Genomic DNA, 16481 nt, shown 5'->3' with positions numbered 1-16481 from the left:
GTCCACAGTTGATTGTGATCCACATAGTCAAAGGCTTTGGCATAGTCAATGAAGCAGAAATAGATGTTTTTCTGGAACTCTCTTGCTTTCTCCATGATCCAGCGGATGTTGGCAATTTGATCTCTGGTGCCTCTGCCTTTTCTAAAACCTGCTTGAACATCTGGAAGTTCACGGTTCACATACTGCTGAAGCCTGGCTTGGAGAATTTTGAGCATGACTTTACTAGCGTGTGAGATGAGTGCAATTGTGCGGTCATTTGAGCATTCTTTGGCATTGCCTTTCTTTGGGATTGGAATGAAGACTGACCTTTTCAGTCCTGTGGCCACTGCTGAGTTTTCCATATTTGCTGGCATATTGAGTGCAGCACTTTCACAGCATCATTTTTCAGGATTTGAAATAGCTCAATTGGAATTCCATCACCTTCACTAGCTTTGTTCATAGTGATGCTATCTAAGGCCCACTTGACTTCACATTCCAAGATGTCTGGCTCCAGGTGAGTGATCACGCCATCGTGATTATCTTGGTCGTGAAAATCATTTTTGTACAGTTCTTCTGTGTATTCTTGGCACCTCTTCTTAATATCTTCTGCTTCTGTTAGGTCCGTACCATTTCTGTCCTTTATCGAGCCCATCTTTGCATGAAATGTTCCTTTGATATCTCTAATTTTCTTGAAAAGATCTCGTTTTTCCTATTCTGTTGTTTTCTTCTATTTCTTTGCATTGATCGCTGAGGAAGGCTTTCTTATCTCTCCTTGCTATTCTTTGGAACTCTGCATTCAGATGCTTATATCTTTCCTTTTCTCCTTTGCTTTTCGCTTCTCTTTTCACAGCTATTTGTAAGGCCTCCTCAGACAGCCATTTTGCTTTTTTGCATTTCTTTTCCATGGGGATGGTCTTGGTCCCTGTACAATGTCACGAACTTCCGTCCAGAGTTCATCAGGCACTCTATCGATCAGATCCAGTCCCTTAAATCTATTTCTCACTTCCACTGTATAATCATAAGGGATTTGATTTACGTCATATCTGAAAGGATTCTACATACATGGATGCAAAACTGATGTTCTCCCCAGTTGCCATTATGACTAAACATTTGCATTATAATTCGAAGTCCGTGACGAAGATACATTTGCTCTGAGCATTGTGTAAGCTATATACCAAGTTTTGATATATTCCACCTTTTATCATTCATTTCATTAGATTTTCTCATTTCCATTGCAATTGCTTCATCTATCCACTAAATATTTAGAAGCGTTTGTTTCAATTCCAGACATTTGGGGATCTTCCGTTTTCTTGTTAATTTCTAGTTTAACTCTATCGTGGTCAGAGAAAATACTCAGTGGTTTTGTTGCTTTGAATGTGTTAGGGCTTTCTTTACGGCTCAGTGTATGCTCGATTTTGGTAATTTTCTATATACATCATATTTCTCTATTTACAACTACTTCAAAAGACTGACCTTAGCCGAGAAAACCTCGAAGGTCCCTTCGGACACCAAGTGTGTGAGATTCCAAGAAAAAAGGAACCGGTGAGAATTACTTCTAGTTCTTATTTTTCTTTCAGTTAGTCTTTTCTCCTTGATTTTCAGAATGAAACACATATTGCTTCTAATTAAACACAGAATAAGAAAAATCCCGCTGTACTTGCTATACAGTTTCGCACTCTGGTCCTCGATAAGTAGACGCGGTCCACCGCCCACACGCGCTCAGGTAACGGAGCCCCTGCGAGACCCGCCTCCCCCGCACACAGGCGCGCCCGCGCGGACCCCGGCCCCGCCCCCTTCCTCCCTAACCACGCCCCTTCCTCCCTAACCACGCCCCAACACTCCCCAACCACGCCCCGCAGCGGCGTGCTGACGTCAGGGAGGGCTGCGACGCCGCCCGGTCCGCCGGGCGCTGACGGCGGTGGACGCTCAGTTCGCGGAGCCGGGCCTGGGCAGCGGCGGGGCCGTAGGACCTCGCGCGGCGTCCGCGGGCTCCGGGGCGGGGGCGGCGGCGGCGGCGGCGGCGAAGCCCCCTCCCCGGGGAGGCGGGGCCTGGGTGAGCTCCCGGTTAGGGAGCGGCAGCGACCGGGAAGGATGCATCAGAAGCTGCTGAAAAGCGCACATTATATCGAGCTGGGCAGCTACCAGTACTGGCCCGTCCTGGTGCCCCGCGGCATCCGCCTCTACACCTACGAGCAGATCCCCGTGTCCCTCAAGGACAACCCGTACATCACCGACGGCTACCGGGCCTACCTGCCTTCCAGGCTGTGTATCAAAAGGTACAGACTGGCCGCCTCCGCTGGGTGCGCCAGGGGCGAGCGCCGGCGGCTCCTCCTCCTCTGCACCCTTTTTGTCTGGTCAGCCTGCTGCTTTCCCCGCTGTTCTCCGCGCCCCTTGTTCCCTAGCTGCTCCATCCTTTTCGTCCTTTTCTGCCACCTCTCCTCTCTTCGTGATCTTTCTTTCTCCCCCTCCGGGGTACTGGATCCATGGACTAATGACGGTAACAATGATCATAGTCACTAACTCCAGTGGGGCTTTGCTGTTTACAAAGGGTTCACATCCTTCATTCCATTCGGTGTTTATTGGGAGTACATGTTGTAATCGACCCCACTGGCAATGGCCAGGACATACTTGTTCCTATGTATACCTAAGCTTTGTTTAATTTTAAGGCAGCCCTATGGAAATTCAGATATTTGGGGCCAGATAAATGCCGGTATAATAGGAAACAAGTTCACATTGGCATATAATTTTTTTTAAACTCCTGATTCATGCATTTAGTAGATAGTATGGAGCCCCTGCCAGTCTCCCTACCAGGTCCTACAGAGGAACGCAGGTATGTCCCTTGTTCTCGTGAATCTACTGACGTCTAGCCTGGGTGACACACATTAAAGAGCTAATTACACTATTACGTAATAACGATTGTGAAAAACGCTGTGTGGGAAAAGCATTATGGCAAAGGGGGCCTATAACGGGGTGCCGCCCTCCATTAGAGCACTATAGAAACATCTTTTAAAAAGGAATGTCTTCATCGTCTACATTCTTAAAATTGAGTTCTTTGAAAGCCTGGGTTTAAAAATAAAACAAAAGTGAAAAATTAGTGTTCTAGTTCTTAGACTAGATTTCTGTTAAAACTCACTTGCCTGCATGCTCAGTCTTTAAGTCATATACAACTCTTTTGCGACCTTATGGACTGTAGCCCACCAGCCTCCTCTTCCATGGAACTCTCCAGGCAAGAATACTGGCGTGGGTTGCCGTTTCCTTCTCCAGGAGATCTTCCTGACCCAGGGATCAAACCTCCATCTCCTGCATTGGCAGGCAGATTCTTTACCACTGAGCCACCTGGGAAGCCCTAAAACTCACTATATGTACTTAATTACAGGACCCCACTTTAAGAGAACTGAGATACTGATGTTGGTTAGCTCTAGATCAGTATAGTGACAAACCCTACTGCTGGAATGTGAGCTATTGAATTGCTCAAGCAGTAACCACGTGTTTGAGTCTTGATTTTTTTGGCACCGTCTTTCCTCTGTTCCTTTACCCTGCCTGCCTTTAAAGTACTTCTCTAACTCAGAGTCACAAGGTGACATCGCTGTCCATCTCTGCTTGGCTTCAATGAATGGCCCATGGCATTTGACAGTTTGAATCCTGAGTGCCATTTCCTTCCCATCACCTTCTTTGCATAAGTTATTACACAGGAAATCAGAGCTAGCCCCTGCTGTGGATGTGAAGTTCCACATGGATAGAGCGGGTAAAGAATTATCTTAAATAATAGCTTTAAACCCACCTCTGCTTTCCGATGTTAGGGTCCAAATCTCATAGATCAAGGAGTGAAAATATAGTGCTTTAGATCTCAGGCCATTGAGTGAAAAAGACAGGAGTATGCAGATCTGCCACGTCACAGCTGTGGGACCTTGAACAAAAGTTAACCTCTCTCTGCCTTATTCTCCCCGTTTGTAAGAATGAGGGTAATTACAGTATCTGCTTCAGAAAGTAGTAAGGACTAAATGAGTCCTTGTGTATGTAAATGCTACACCCAGCCTGGCACATAATAGACACTCAGTAAATGGTGACTTGTTAACACCATGACCTTTGAATTTGAAGCCAGATAGTTGCTGATGAAGAAATTGATTGTTGATTTTTCAGCTGGTCAGAGTATGTGTCTAACTTCTCATTGATTAAGAGTAGATCCCCTCCTAGGGATATTCTTCTAAGGGCCCTTCCTACCAGCTTGGTGTTTTCCAGGTTCAGCTTTTGCCCTCTCTTCTTTTAGCTACCTAGAGGGCCAGCTGTGTGTCTGTATCTTTATAGATACCAATATCTATATCTTAGCTATAAGGAGAGGTTTAGTATGTCACAGCTGTTCTGCCAGTACTCTGTCAGTTGGAAGGAACGTGCCATGATTGTGCCTCTCTGCTCACTTAACCAGGTTACACTGGGTTTCACCACAAGAAAAGTTCTGTGGTAACGGATGTGTATTGGCTGTCAAACAGTCCTGGGCTTAGATACGTTTCCTCACATTCCTCCATCTCTTCTCCCCCTCCCCAATATAAGTAGTGTTTATGCTTGGAGCTTGTACAGGATAAAACCTGACATTAGTGATATGAGATCTGCTCTATGCTTGATGATCGTTTGATTGTGTGAGACTCCACTATTTTATGGCATGAGAAAATGGGAACCATGGTGACTGCTGCAAACTCTGTGTTAGAGTTATACATTTGCGTGCATGCTCCCTCGTGTCTGACTCTTTGTAACCCCATGGAATATAGCCTGCCAGCCTCCTCTGTCCTTGGGATTTCCCAGGCAAGAATACTAGAGTGGGTTGCCATTTCCTCCTCCAGGGGATCATCCTGACCTAGGGATGGAACCCAAGTCTCTTGCATTGGCAGGTGGGTTCTTTACCAATGAGCCACCTGGGAAGCCCTATTTAAACTCAAAACCAGTTAGGGTATATTGAAAGAGGGCAACTAGTACTGATTTTTAAAGGTAACCTTCTGTAATTCCAACAAAGGATAAACTCAGGCCACCTGGATACTAGTTCGGTTTCAAAAAAGCCTCACTAAGTTGTTGCAGCATACCTGTCTTAAAGGACATCTCTGGTGGATCCATTTGTATTTATCCTGCTTCTCTCAAGTCCATTTAACTTTGCACTTGCATGTTATATATACTGAAGTGAAAGTGTTCGTTGCTCAGTTGTGTCTGACTCTTTGTGACCCCATGGACTGTAGCCTGCCAGGTTTCTCTGTCCATGGGGATTCTCCAGGCAAGAATCCTGGAGTGGGTAGCCATTCCCTTCTCCAGGGCATCTTCCCAACCCAGGGATCGAACCTGGGTCTCTCGCATTGCAGGCAGGTTCTTTACCATCTGTGCCACCAGGGAAACCCAATGTATACTAAAAAGGTATTTTGAAGTGTGCCTAAGCTTAGCAGGTTTTCAGTTATCTATTACTGAATGTCGGACTATGTTAGCTAGCACCCAGTCTTAATCTGCACATTTATTTCTGTAGACACATAGCATCTAATCTGAGCAGGACCCTGTGCTGAGAACAGTGGTATCATAAAGATGAATGGTGCCCGTTGTCAGGGAGTTGATACGCTAGAGAATGAGATGGAATTTATACATAAATAACTGAAATGGTAAATATAATAAGAGATGAGAAGGAAAAAAAAAAAACATCTGTAAGATCCCAGGATTGATGGAGTTGTGGAAAAACTTAAATGGTACGTCAAATTTAGAAAGGCCAAGATGGAGTTAAGGGCTTAAAAGTAGCAAGTATTAGATAACGTCCACCACCAACCAAATTGTCCCTACCCTTGTAAATGCCTCTAGTGAGCCAGCAGATCTGAATCTGAGCTGCGTGTTTGGTTTTTTTTTTTTCCAGTTTGTTCATTTTATCTAATGAGACGGTAAACATCTGGAGTCATTTGCTAGGTTTCTTCCTCTTCTTCACGCTGGGAATATATGACATGACATCTGTGTTACCTTCGGCAAGTGCATCCAGAGAAGATTTTGTAATTTGTTCTATTTGTCTCTTCTGCTTCCAGGTAAGTCTCATTTCACAGGCACTATTATTGATAAAGAGAACTTCAGTCAGACAGGCCTGGGCAGGTGACCTTACTCCATACCCACCACTGGCTTCAAAGAGCCCCAAAGTAGCATATAAGCTAGGTTATTCGATATCCTAATATAAGCACCCGAAGTATGTTTCTCTGAGCGTGTATTTGAAATCCATGAAGTTTTAAAGATTGAGAAAATTTCTTTCTTTTTTCTTCCTTTCTCTAGACATCTGTGCTATAAGATTATAAGAAGTCTCTGATTGTATTCTATTTGCCAACTGAAGTAGAACCCTATTGTGTGCTTAAAACTTGTTTGGGAACATTTCTCACCTTTTATATGTCTATGACTTTTGTACTTGTTTCCCTGTTGTCTTAATTCTGTTGCCTCCTTTTGCTGGTATTAATCTCTTCTCTCACTTTAATGTTCATTTCCTTTGGGCCTATTGCACTTTCTTGATTTCAGATACTTTCAGTTTCTTCTCTGTGCCATTTCCTCCACTGACCTAACTTGTGTTAGTCCCTCAGCACTTTCACTTTTCTTCGGGAATCTGTAAAAGGGCCTTTAAAAGTTAGGTTTAATAATTTTTCAAACAGGAGTTTCTAAAGAAGAAAGCTAATATGAACCAAAATTCAGTTGATATTTTTTAAATTAAAAAAAAAAAAAAAGCAAAGTACAGATAAACATAAAAATGGAAAGAAAAAAGTGTCATCCTTCCTCCCCCAGACATAGGCCAGCACTTCCAGCAGTTCGTCCTGAAAGGGGAATCCATAAGTCAACCACACAGCTGTTGCTTTCGTTGTACATTAATCAGTTTCAGGCCTTCATCATCCGACTCAAAACTTTGGACTTAAATGATTAAGAAACACAATGGAAACATCCCCCTCTCCCTTTTCTTCTAATTCTAGCTTCTAGAATAAGATTTTTAATTTCTTTGATGGAAAGAATACTCTGTATTTTTGTGTTATTATTAGAAAATTATTTTTTCTTTAAGCATTTTTTTACAGTATACTCATTCTCAGGTTTAATTTTTGTCCCGAGCGGAGCCTAAATATCTCTTACAAACCTATCTCCATTTTTTAAATGGAAATGAATTCATTTGCCCATACTTACCTGTCTCAGACGGTAAAGAATCCGCCTGCCATGCAGGAGACCCGACTTTGACCCCTGGGTCAGAGAGATCCCCTGGAGAAAGGAATGGCAACCCACTTCAGTATTCTTGCCTGGAGAATTCCGTGGACAGAGGAGCCTGGTGGGCTACAGTCCGTGGGGTCTCAGAGTCAGACACGACTGAGCACCTAACACACACGCACACTGCAGACTAAGATGCTCCTAAAATCAATAATCAGAAAATGGTTTATGCTCTGCTGCTAGTTATATGGATACCATCTCCTTTGAGGATCCCACAAGCTTTCCTCTGACCCTCGGCCTGCCTTTTATCCTCCCAGCCACAGCTGATGTTAGTTCAGGGAATATATGTTTATTTTCATAGTGGTTTAAGAAAGCACTGCATTGCAAAACTGAGAAGATGAAATAATTAAAACACCTGCCAATGAAGAAATGCCTAAAGTGTTAGAGTCACTTGCTCAAGGCTGTTCAGTAGGACAGTAAAGTCCTGTTCTCCTGACTGCTAGTGCAGTGATCTTTCTGTTACACACAGCACAGCTTGCTGAAGTCACATGAGCACACCTGCCCTACTTACAAATACCATTTTTGTTGTTTTTATGATATTATAACTTGTTTTCCCAGATTCTTCGGGTCAGCAGGCAGCATGGTAAATCATCAGTGTATGTATCAATACTGATATACATTTAATTTTTTAAAGCTATATAACATTTTTTTCTATTTCTTGCACTTTTTAAATGCTCATGCTTTGCTACCAACAAGATTAATGGAGTGCATTCTGAATAGTAGAGTGTAATTTCAGGGGCTTTGCACTTTCCCAGAAATCTTTCTATCTTAGAGAAAAATAGAATTTGAGAATGCCTTTCCCTAGATTGAGTTTCTTAACATTCAGTTCCAGAAATATTTTTTTCATATCTCCTGTCTATATCCAGGCACTAAGCCAGGTATCAGGAATCTAGTGCAGAACAAAACCAGCCTGTCATCAAGATCACGTCACAGAAGGGAGAGTGAGGCAGAGCACTGAAGCCTAAAAAATGTGTGGACAGGCCCAGAAGCAAGGGACAGCTTAGCACTTTCTGGACTTGTGGATGGTGTTGTTTGTCTACCTGGATGGAGTGCGATATTCCACAGAAGGAAACTTCCCAGAAAACAGACAGACTCAATATGTCAGATAATTTTTCAGCCAGTTTTTTTTAAGCAACTCTAACAACACGTCCGTTTCAAAACAGAACACACTTAGTCTAGGTTCGGTTCAGTTCAGTCGCTCAGTCGTGACCGACTCTCCACGACCCCATGAATCACAGCACGCTAGGCCTCCCTGTCCATCACCAACTCCCAGAGTTCACTTAAACTCATGTCCATCAAGTCGGTGATGCCATCCAGCCATCTCATTCTCTGTCGTCCCCGTCTCCTCCCGCCCCCAACCTTTCCCAGCATCAGACTCTTTTCCAGTGAGTCAACTCGTCGCATGAGGTGGCCAAAGTATTGGAGTTTCAGCTTTAGCATCAGTCCTTCCAATGAACACCCAGGATTGATCTCCTTCAGAAAGGACTGGTTGGATCTCCTTGCAGTCCAAGGGACTCTCAAGAGTCTTCTCCAACACCACAGTTCAAAAGCATCAATTCTTTGGCAATCAGCTTTCTTCACAGTCCAACTCTCACATCCATACATGACCACGGGAAAAACCACAGCCTTGACTAGACGGACCTTTGTTGGCAAAGTAATGTCTCTGCTTTTTAATATACTATCTAGGTTGGTCATATATTTTGTTAATCCTTTCCACTTGATACTGTTAGTTTTCTCTTTCCAGTTTTACTTTCCTTTTCACAATGAAATTAGCTTTCTTGTTGTTTCTGTTTATTACTATAAGATACGCTCATGTAGAAATTCAAGCAAACAAGTGGTATTTGGAAGAAAGTATTATAAAAAGTCATTTGAAATTCCACTTCCACGTTGGATATTTGGGTTAAAATCCCTCCAGATGTTTGTGGATGCACACCTGCCACCCACTTGCCTGCTGCCTTTCTGTCTACCTCCTGAGCTGCATCGACTCTGCTTATTCTTTATGTCACTCAGCACTGTGGCAATGAGATCTTTTCCAGTCAGTGAGAAGGTTCCCCTTCATGTTCTCTGGATTTACCCTTTTATCTCAAGGATAATAGAAAACATAACTTCTTAAAGTTATGTTTAATTGGGTCAGTGTACTCTGACGTGCAGTTTAGTAGCCAAAGCCACAGAGCATTAAGGATTTTAGATAGCAGAAGAAGAAATGAGACTCTGGCTAGGAACCTTGTTTTGAACGTCGAGATTGAGGCTGTGGGGACTGTTTGTTTATTGTTTGTTTTTAGTCGCTAAGTTGTGTCCAGCTGTTTGGAACCCATGGACTGTAGTCTGCCAGGTTCCTCTGTCCATGGGATTTTCCAGGCAAGAATACTGAAGTGGGCTGCCATTCCTTCTCCAGGGGATCTTCCCAACCCAGGGATCGAACCCACATCTCTTACATCTCCTGCATTGGCAAGCAAGTTCTTTACCACTAGCACCACCTGGGAACCCCATAGAATGGCTGCTGCTGCTAAGTCACGTCAGTCGTGTCCAACTCTGTGTGACCCCATAGATGACAGCCCACCAGGCTCCCATCCCTGGGATTCTCCAAGCAAGAATACTGGAGTGCGTTGCCATTTTCTTCTCCAGTGCATGAAAGGGAAAAGTGAAAGTGTAGTTGCTCAGTCGTGTCCGACTCTTTACGACCCCATGGACTGCAGCCTACCGGTCTCCTCCGCCCATGGGATTTCCCAGGCAAGAGTACTGGAGTGGGGTGCCATTGCCTTCTCTGATAGAATGGCTAGATGACCATTTATCTGGCCCGTTTTCCCCATCCCCACTGTCCTTGCCTTAGTGTAGGCTCTAGTCATTGTTTCCTAAGGCTCGTGTTGTAACCTCTCGTGTCAGCCTTTCTATAAAGGTGCATTTAAAATCTTCAGTAGTATCACAGGGTCCATAATATTGACATTAAGACTCCTTGATGTGTAGGACTTGTCCTCATCATATCATGAAGAAGACCACATGGCATTCATTGCTCCGGGTGCTGTGTTTAATATGCCGCTTTTGCTGTGGACCCACCAGTAACCCCGTGCACACCTTTGTTTCTGCCCTCGATGAGCGCCGGAGCAGCTGAAGGCGCAGCCCAGCTGGCAGCCCTCCTGTGAAATACATGACTTTCTTCCTCCTGCAGCTCCCACCCTCACGTACAAACATGCACCCACAGACCCAGTTCCCTCCCTCCTCTGGTTCCTCACTGTGCTCTGCACTGTTCCTGCAGGACTTCCAACATCACCATTTGTTCACTTGTCCAAAAAAATTCTCTTTGATAGTAGAGGCTTCATCTTTGTATCCCCAGTGCATGACACACAGCTGGTATTTAATGACTAGAGGGAGTTCAGCTACAGAAACCTTATCAATCTTCAGAGCAGCTGATTGAATCAGATAAGCTTTGCTCTCAATTTGGCAACATATAGTCAGCATAAGTCATAATTATTTTTCCTTGAATGCACCAAAGCCATGTTTAACTTTAACTTAAAAGTAAACTGTATACAATGAAGTCTCATATAGGCATAAAAGATCTTAAGTGTAAAACACATAGCAGAAAATATGCTTTGAAAATAGCAGAGCAAACTATATGATTTTATCTAATTAATTTAAAATGTGTGTATATATAGACTTCTATGTCATAGGTGTTTGATATGTTCATTGAAAATATCTGGACACATATTATCAGTGGCTATCACTGGAGAATAGATTGACTGGGTGGGGCTTCTTTTTTTACATCCAAATTCCATTTTTTTTCCATCTTTCTAAGGACATGTCTTCTGTAGTAAGTAGTTTTTAAAAGGAAACTTATTCATGGATCAAAATAAGACGCAATAGATTTCCTTCTGTTGTACTACTCATTTAAATTGTTTTTCTTATAAAATAGCTATCATTATAGATTTCTTTCTTTATGATTTTTGTCCCCATTTTACCCATGAGGAAACTGAGGCTTAAGAAAATGACCTATAGTCAGGCACGAAGCCAGAGTCCGTGTCTAGTTCTGTTTGGCTGAAGAACCTGGACTTCACCTGACCATTTCCCTGAACGTCATGCGTGAGTTGCTTTTATCATTTTGTTTGTTTCACTTTGATAAGATTTGTTTTATTTTCCCTAGGTCTGTATGCTTTGCTCCGTGGGCTATCATCTCTTTTCCTGCCATCGATCAGAAAAAACCTGTCGAAGATGGATGGCATTAGATTATGCAGGAATTTCTATTGGAATACTGGGCTGCTATGTCTCTGGCGTATTTTATGCATTTTATTGTAATAATGTAAGTAACTTAAAAACATTTTACATATTCCCTTTCAGGTATAGGTCTTTTATCTTTCCATGATTCCCTTGAACTTCTGAGTAGACACATAATTAACTTATCGAAGAAACAGTAAAGTCTAATGGAGGCATAAACTCATTTTTCAAAAGGGCCCCATGATCTCTAACATCTGTTATCAGCTCCTACTCCTTTTACTGATTTTCCATGGAAAACATGTATATGCTGTCTTCTGAAACTTAAACGTTAAATTTTACTATTTCCCCACTAAAACCGTGTAGCTACCTGATTCCTCAGATGCACATTGCACATCTTTTATTTTTGTGTTGCTAGAGTGGAAGATCAAGTTAGTGCTGGTTAAAATTATGAAGCTAGGTGCTTCTTTCCATTTTCCCTTCTGATCCTTTATTCCTCCCTCATGGAAAAAGAAAAAGAAAAGTATATCTGTGAATGTGTTGACCCATATTCCTATATAAGAAATATGTTTTCCTTTCATTAGTCTTAGAGTCAGCCCTAGAGACAGACCAGATGGGTGGTGAGTGTTTTTAACAAACATGTATCTACTCTGAATTCTAACATATCTTGTAGCTCAAATGGTAAAGAATCTGCCTGCAATGCAGGAGAGCCGGGTTCAGTCCCTGGGTTGGGAAGATCCTCTGGAGAAGGGAATGGCAATCCACTCCAGTATCCTTGCCTGGAGGATCCCATGGACAGAGGAACCTGATGGACTACAGTCTGTGGGGTCGCGAAGAGTCTAACACGACTGAGCAAGTAGCACTCCTACTACTCCTCTGAATTCTTAATCAATGCTGTTTTCTGAGCCTCAAGTTACAAAAGTCAGTTTTTGCCTTGGGTAAGCTGGGAGGCCTGGCGTGCTGTGATTCATGGGGTCGCGGAGAGTCGGACACGACTGAGCGACTGAACTGAACTGAAGCACCATTTGAAACACTGTGATCAAATGATGCGGCAGCTGATCTGAATATATTGGCCAACTCCCACCTCACCTCATGTCTCAGTCAAGAAGGCAAACTGAACCTTCCGTGGGCTCAGTCCATCTCAAGACCTCCCATTCAGAAAGTCCCCATCGACCCGCCTCTCTTTTTCTCCTGCCCCCCACCACAGCATTTTCTCTTTTCCTTTTATCCTTTTAGTTCCTTCCCTTTCAGAGCCAAACTGAGCCACTCTCCCAGGAACAGCGGACCTGCTAGGCACAGGACGAGAGTCTGTCCTGTCTGAGCCCTCTCCATGGAATGAGGGTCCAGACCATATCCCCAGCCTTCACTCCCTGGGAGGGTGGGCCGCAGCACAGGAGACCTCTGACTGTTGGGAATTCTTAAGTAGGATCTTTGTCACTCCACAATAATAGAGAAGAATGGCAACACTGCTAGAGTGTAAAACTAGCAAAGTGAAAAATCAGAATTTGGTTTGAATGTAAGAACATTATTAGTGATAGCCACTTATCATAAGCCATTTGTTCTTCAGGCCTGATTACATTGGAATGGAAGCATAAAATTAAATATATATGCCATTTCAGTTCAGTTCAGTCGCTCAGTCGTGTCCGACTCTCTGCGACCCCATGAATCACAGCACGCCAGGCCTCCCTGTCCATCACCAACTCCCGGAGTTCACTCAAACTCATGTCCATCGAGTTGGTGATGCCATCCAGCCATCTCATTCTCTGTCGTCCCCGTCTCCTCCCACCCCCAATCCCTCCTAGCATCAGACTCTTTCAGTGAGTCAACTCTTTGCATGAGGTGGCCAAAGTATTGGAGTTTCAGCTTTAGCATCAGTCCTTCCAATGAACACCCAGGACTGATCTCCTTTAGAATGGACTGGTTGGATCTCCTTGCAGTCCAAGGGACTCTCAAGACTCTTCTCCAGCACCACAGTTCAAAAGCTTCAATTCTTCAGCGATCAGCTTTCTTCACAGTCCAACTGTCACATCCATACATGACCACTGGAAAAACCATAGCCTTGACTATATGGACCTTTGTTGGCAAAGTAATGTCTCTGCTTTTTAATATACTATTTAGGTTGGTCATAACTTTCCTTCCAAGGAGTAAGCGTCTTTTAATTTCATGGCTGCAATCAGCATCCGCAGTGATTTTGGAGCCCAAAAAAATAAAGTCTGACACTGTTTTCACTGTTTTTCCATCTATTTCCCATGAAGTGATGGGACCAGATGCCATGATCTTTTGTTTTCTGAATGTTGAGCTTCAAGTCAACCTTTTTACTCTCCTCTTTCACTTTCATCAAGAGGCTTTTGAGTTCCTCTTCACTTTCTGCCATAATGGTGGTGTCATCTGCATATCTGAGATTATTGATGTTTCTCCCAGTAATCTTGATTCCAGCCTGTGCTTCTTCCAGCCCAGCGTTCCTCGTGATGTACTCTGCATATAAGTTAAATAAGCAGGGTGACAATATACAGCCTTAACGTACTCCTTTTCCTATTTGGAACCAGTCTGTTGTAAATATGCCATCTACCCTGTTGTAAATTGATTTGATTTTAGTAGTAAACTGCCCATATCTGCTCACCTTTCACAACTTACTTGTTTTACATGAAAATGTTGACTTCTTTAAAAATAGGCGTTTGAGTATGTAATACTAGAAATTTTTGCTTATCTTATTCTGTATTTTCCTAAAACCGATTTTTTGTTTGCCTGTTCCCAAGCATATCTGATAATCAAAGAGACTAGTGGGAAAACTGTAAATCTTTTTTCAGAAGAACCAGAACTCCAAAGTAGATTAAAGAGGAAAAAACCAAAAATCTATTAGAGCTAATACAGTCCATAATCATTTAAAGGAAAAATTGTTTTCTCACCTCTGATATCTCACCATTTAACCAAATATTCAGTTGCTCTAATGGCGCTTTACCTTTTAAGGAACACAGGCTGCTTTGAGAATGAGATTGAAAACTGTGGACTCTCTATCCCAGATAATATGCATTTGGGTGCAGACTGATCAGTCATTTTGATGTGTGAGTTTCAGGAAGTTGTAGTGGTCCCAGAGAAGTCCTTGGAGCCCAGGTTAAGAATTCTGTTCTAACTGAGTTGTTAGGACAACTAACAACTTTTGAGCCTCAGTACTAGCTTTTCAGCCTCTCGTTTAGATACCTAAATATTCTGTAAGTCCTTCACACTTGATATATTTTGAAATGAATGATATTTCATGTTTCACCATTTTCTACCCCCAGTACAGACACACCCTCTTGCTGGGTCGCCTTGTTCATTTACTCCACTAGTAGAAGCCATTTGCGTGGCCTTTTCTACAACAAACAGTTGACCCATCCTCTGCTGCCCTATCCCATAGACAGTCAACCATTAAAGGTTTATTTCAAAAATGTCTCCTGAATCTGGTGCTCACATCTATCTTCCTTGTTCAGCAACAGTCCAAGCTATTTTCTCCTTGAATCAAATATTTAATACCCTGCTAGCTAGCTTCCTGTCACCTCTTTTTTTCTTTCTTTCCTTACACTAATGTCAGAGTTACTCTAATAAGTTAGCTTGAAAATCAACCAAACCATCTTTTTCTCCAAGAGCTCTGCTATTCCCTCAGCGCCAGCTTGGAAAAGTTACAAATACATAGCCCAACAGTGTGTCTGCCTTTCAAGTTCCCTTCACAAAGCTTCCTTGCTCCATTGTGCATCTTCTTCCTTGAGAGCTCCCTCCTCTTGCAAAATCTTACATATTCCTCAGGACCCAGATTAGTTGTCATTTCCTCTATGATGCATTTTTTAACTCTTCCAGGTAGCAATTGCTCCCTCTTCTGTGGTCCTACAACATTCTGTTCATAACTCAACCACAGTCCTTATCCTTTGATCATTATCATCTCTTTATACGTCTGCCGCCTCATAGCCTGTGAGCTCACCCACTGAGCCATGTCTTTGTTTCCACAGGACTTCAGTTGCCCCTGGCATATAATAGGTACTTGGGGAATGCTTTTGTGTGAATAAATGTGCTCTTTCCCACCTCACTTTGGGGTCTGGTTTGTCATCCTAAGAGACCTCACAATTGTATGCAACGTGCGTTGTCTTAAGGAAGGAATGTAATTGTGTTTGGAAGTGAAAATACCAAAATAAATACAGTTTGGAATGCGTCCCGTAGTAACCAAAATCGAAAAGTGCTCATTTCCTTCCCTTATTGTCAGTGACAATTAAAATGCGATGTCCTTTCCTTCTAGTATTGGCGTCAAGTGTACTTGATCACCGTGCTTGCTATGATCCTGGCCGTGTTCTTTGCTCAGATCCATCCCAATTACCTCACGCAGCAGTGGCAGAGGCTCCGTTCTATCATCTTCTGTTCTGTTTCCGGGTATGGAGTCATCCCTACTCTCCACTGGGTGTGGCTCAATGGAGGAATCCGTGCTCCTATTGTTCAGGTAGGCTGAGTGTGGTCAGTATGTTCCCATTCTTTTTGTCCTTCTAATTTCATTCCTTCGGGTAAAGGAGTGTACTCCAGCCAAGCGGGTAGGTCTTTGTCATTTGAGGGCACATTTATAATTGCATCATGATGCAGTAATTTTTCACATCTATATGTTAATAACGGAGAAGGCAATGGCAAGCCACTCCAGTACTCTTGCCTAGAAAATCCCATGGATGGAGGAGCCTGGTAGGCTGCAGTCCGTGGGGTCGCTAAGGGTCGCACACGACTGAGCGACTTCACTTTCACTTTTCACTTTCACACATTGGAGAAGGAAATGGCAACCCACTCCAGTGTTCTTGCCTGGAGAATCCCAGGGACGGGGGAGCCTGGTGGGCTTCCGTCTATGGGGTCACACAGAGTCGGACACGACTGAAGTGACTTAGCAGCGGCATATGTTAATAAATAAAACATACACTCTGCGGCATAGATTCTAACTACTATTTTCTTCTGAGATGTAGTTCTGTAAGATGATACATTCTTAACTCTGTTTCTGTTCCCCTTGGGATGTAAATATCCAAGTCCTCCCTGTAGAGGGGGACTCCTAAGTTTCCAGC

At 43.1% G+C, this 16481-nt stretch overlaps 1 protein-coding gene across 5 annotated transcripts in view; it reads left to right on the top strand.

Annotated features, from left to right (window-relative positions):
• The first annotated feature begins 1867 nt into the window (after positions 1-1867).
• Positions 1868-16481, top strand: part of PAQR3 (progestin and adipoQ receptor family member 3) — a 29252-nt gene continuing 14638 nt past the window's right edge. For 4 of the 5 annotated variants that reach the window (XR_008687114.2, XR_008687115.2, XM_055435126.2 and 1 more), the window contains exons 1-4: positions 1868-2255; positions 5855-6017; positions 11354-11509; positions 15686-15883. Coding sequence is in view for 2 of the 5 variants with exons in the window: in XM_055435126.2 (XP_055291101.1) it covers positions 2071-2255; positions 5855-6017; positions 11354-11509; positions 15686-15883 (702 nt within the window). In the remaining 3 variants the exon portion in view is untranslated. Of the gene's footprint in view, positions 2256-5854; positions 6018-9678; positions 9820-11353; positions 11510-15685; positions 15884-16481 lie in introns of those variants that run through there. The other variant, XR_016037467.1, reaches the window with a different exon arrangement.

This window comes from Moschus berezovskii, chromosome 5 (genome assembly GCF_049115385.1).
Source record: "Moschus berezovskii isolate FMDL1 chromosome 5, NW_MosBer_1.0, whole genome shotgun sequence".
Lineage (NCBI taxonomy): Eukaryota > Metazoa > Chordata > Mammalia > Artiodactyla > Moschidae > Moschus > Moschus berezovskii.
The sequence above is the reverse complement of the archived record's forward strand: the minus strand, read 5'-3'. Positions and strand labels throughout refer to the sequence as shown.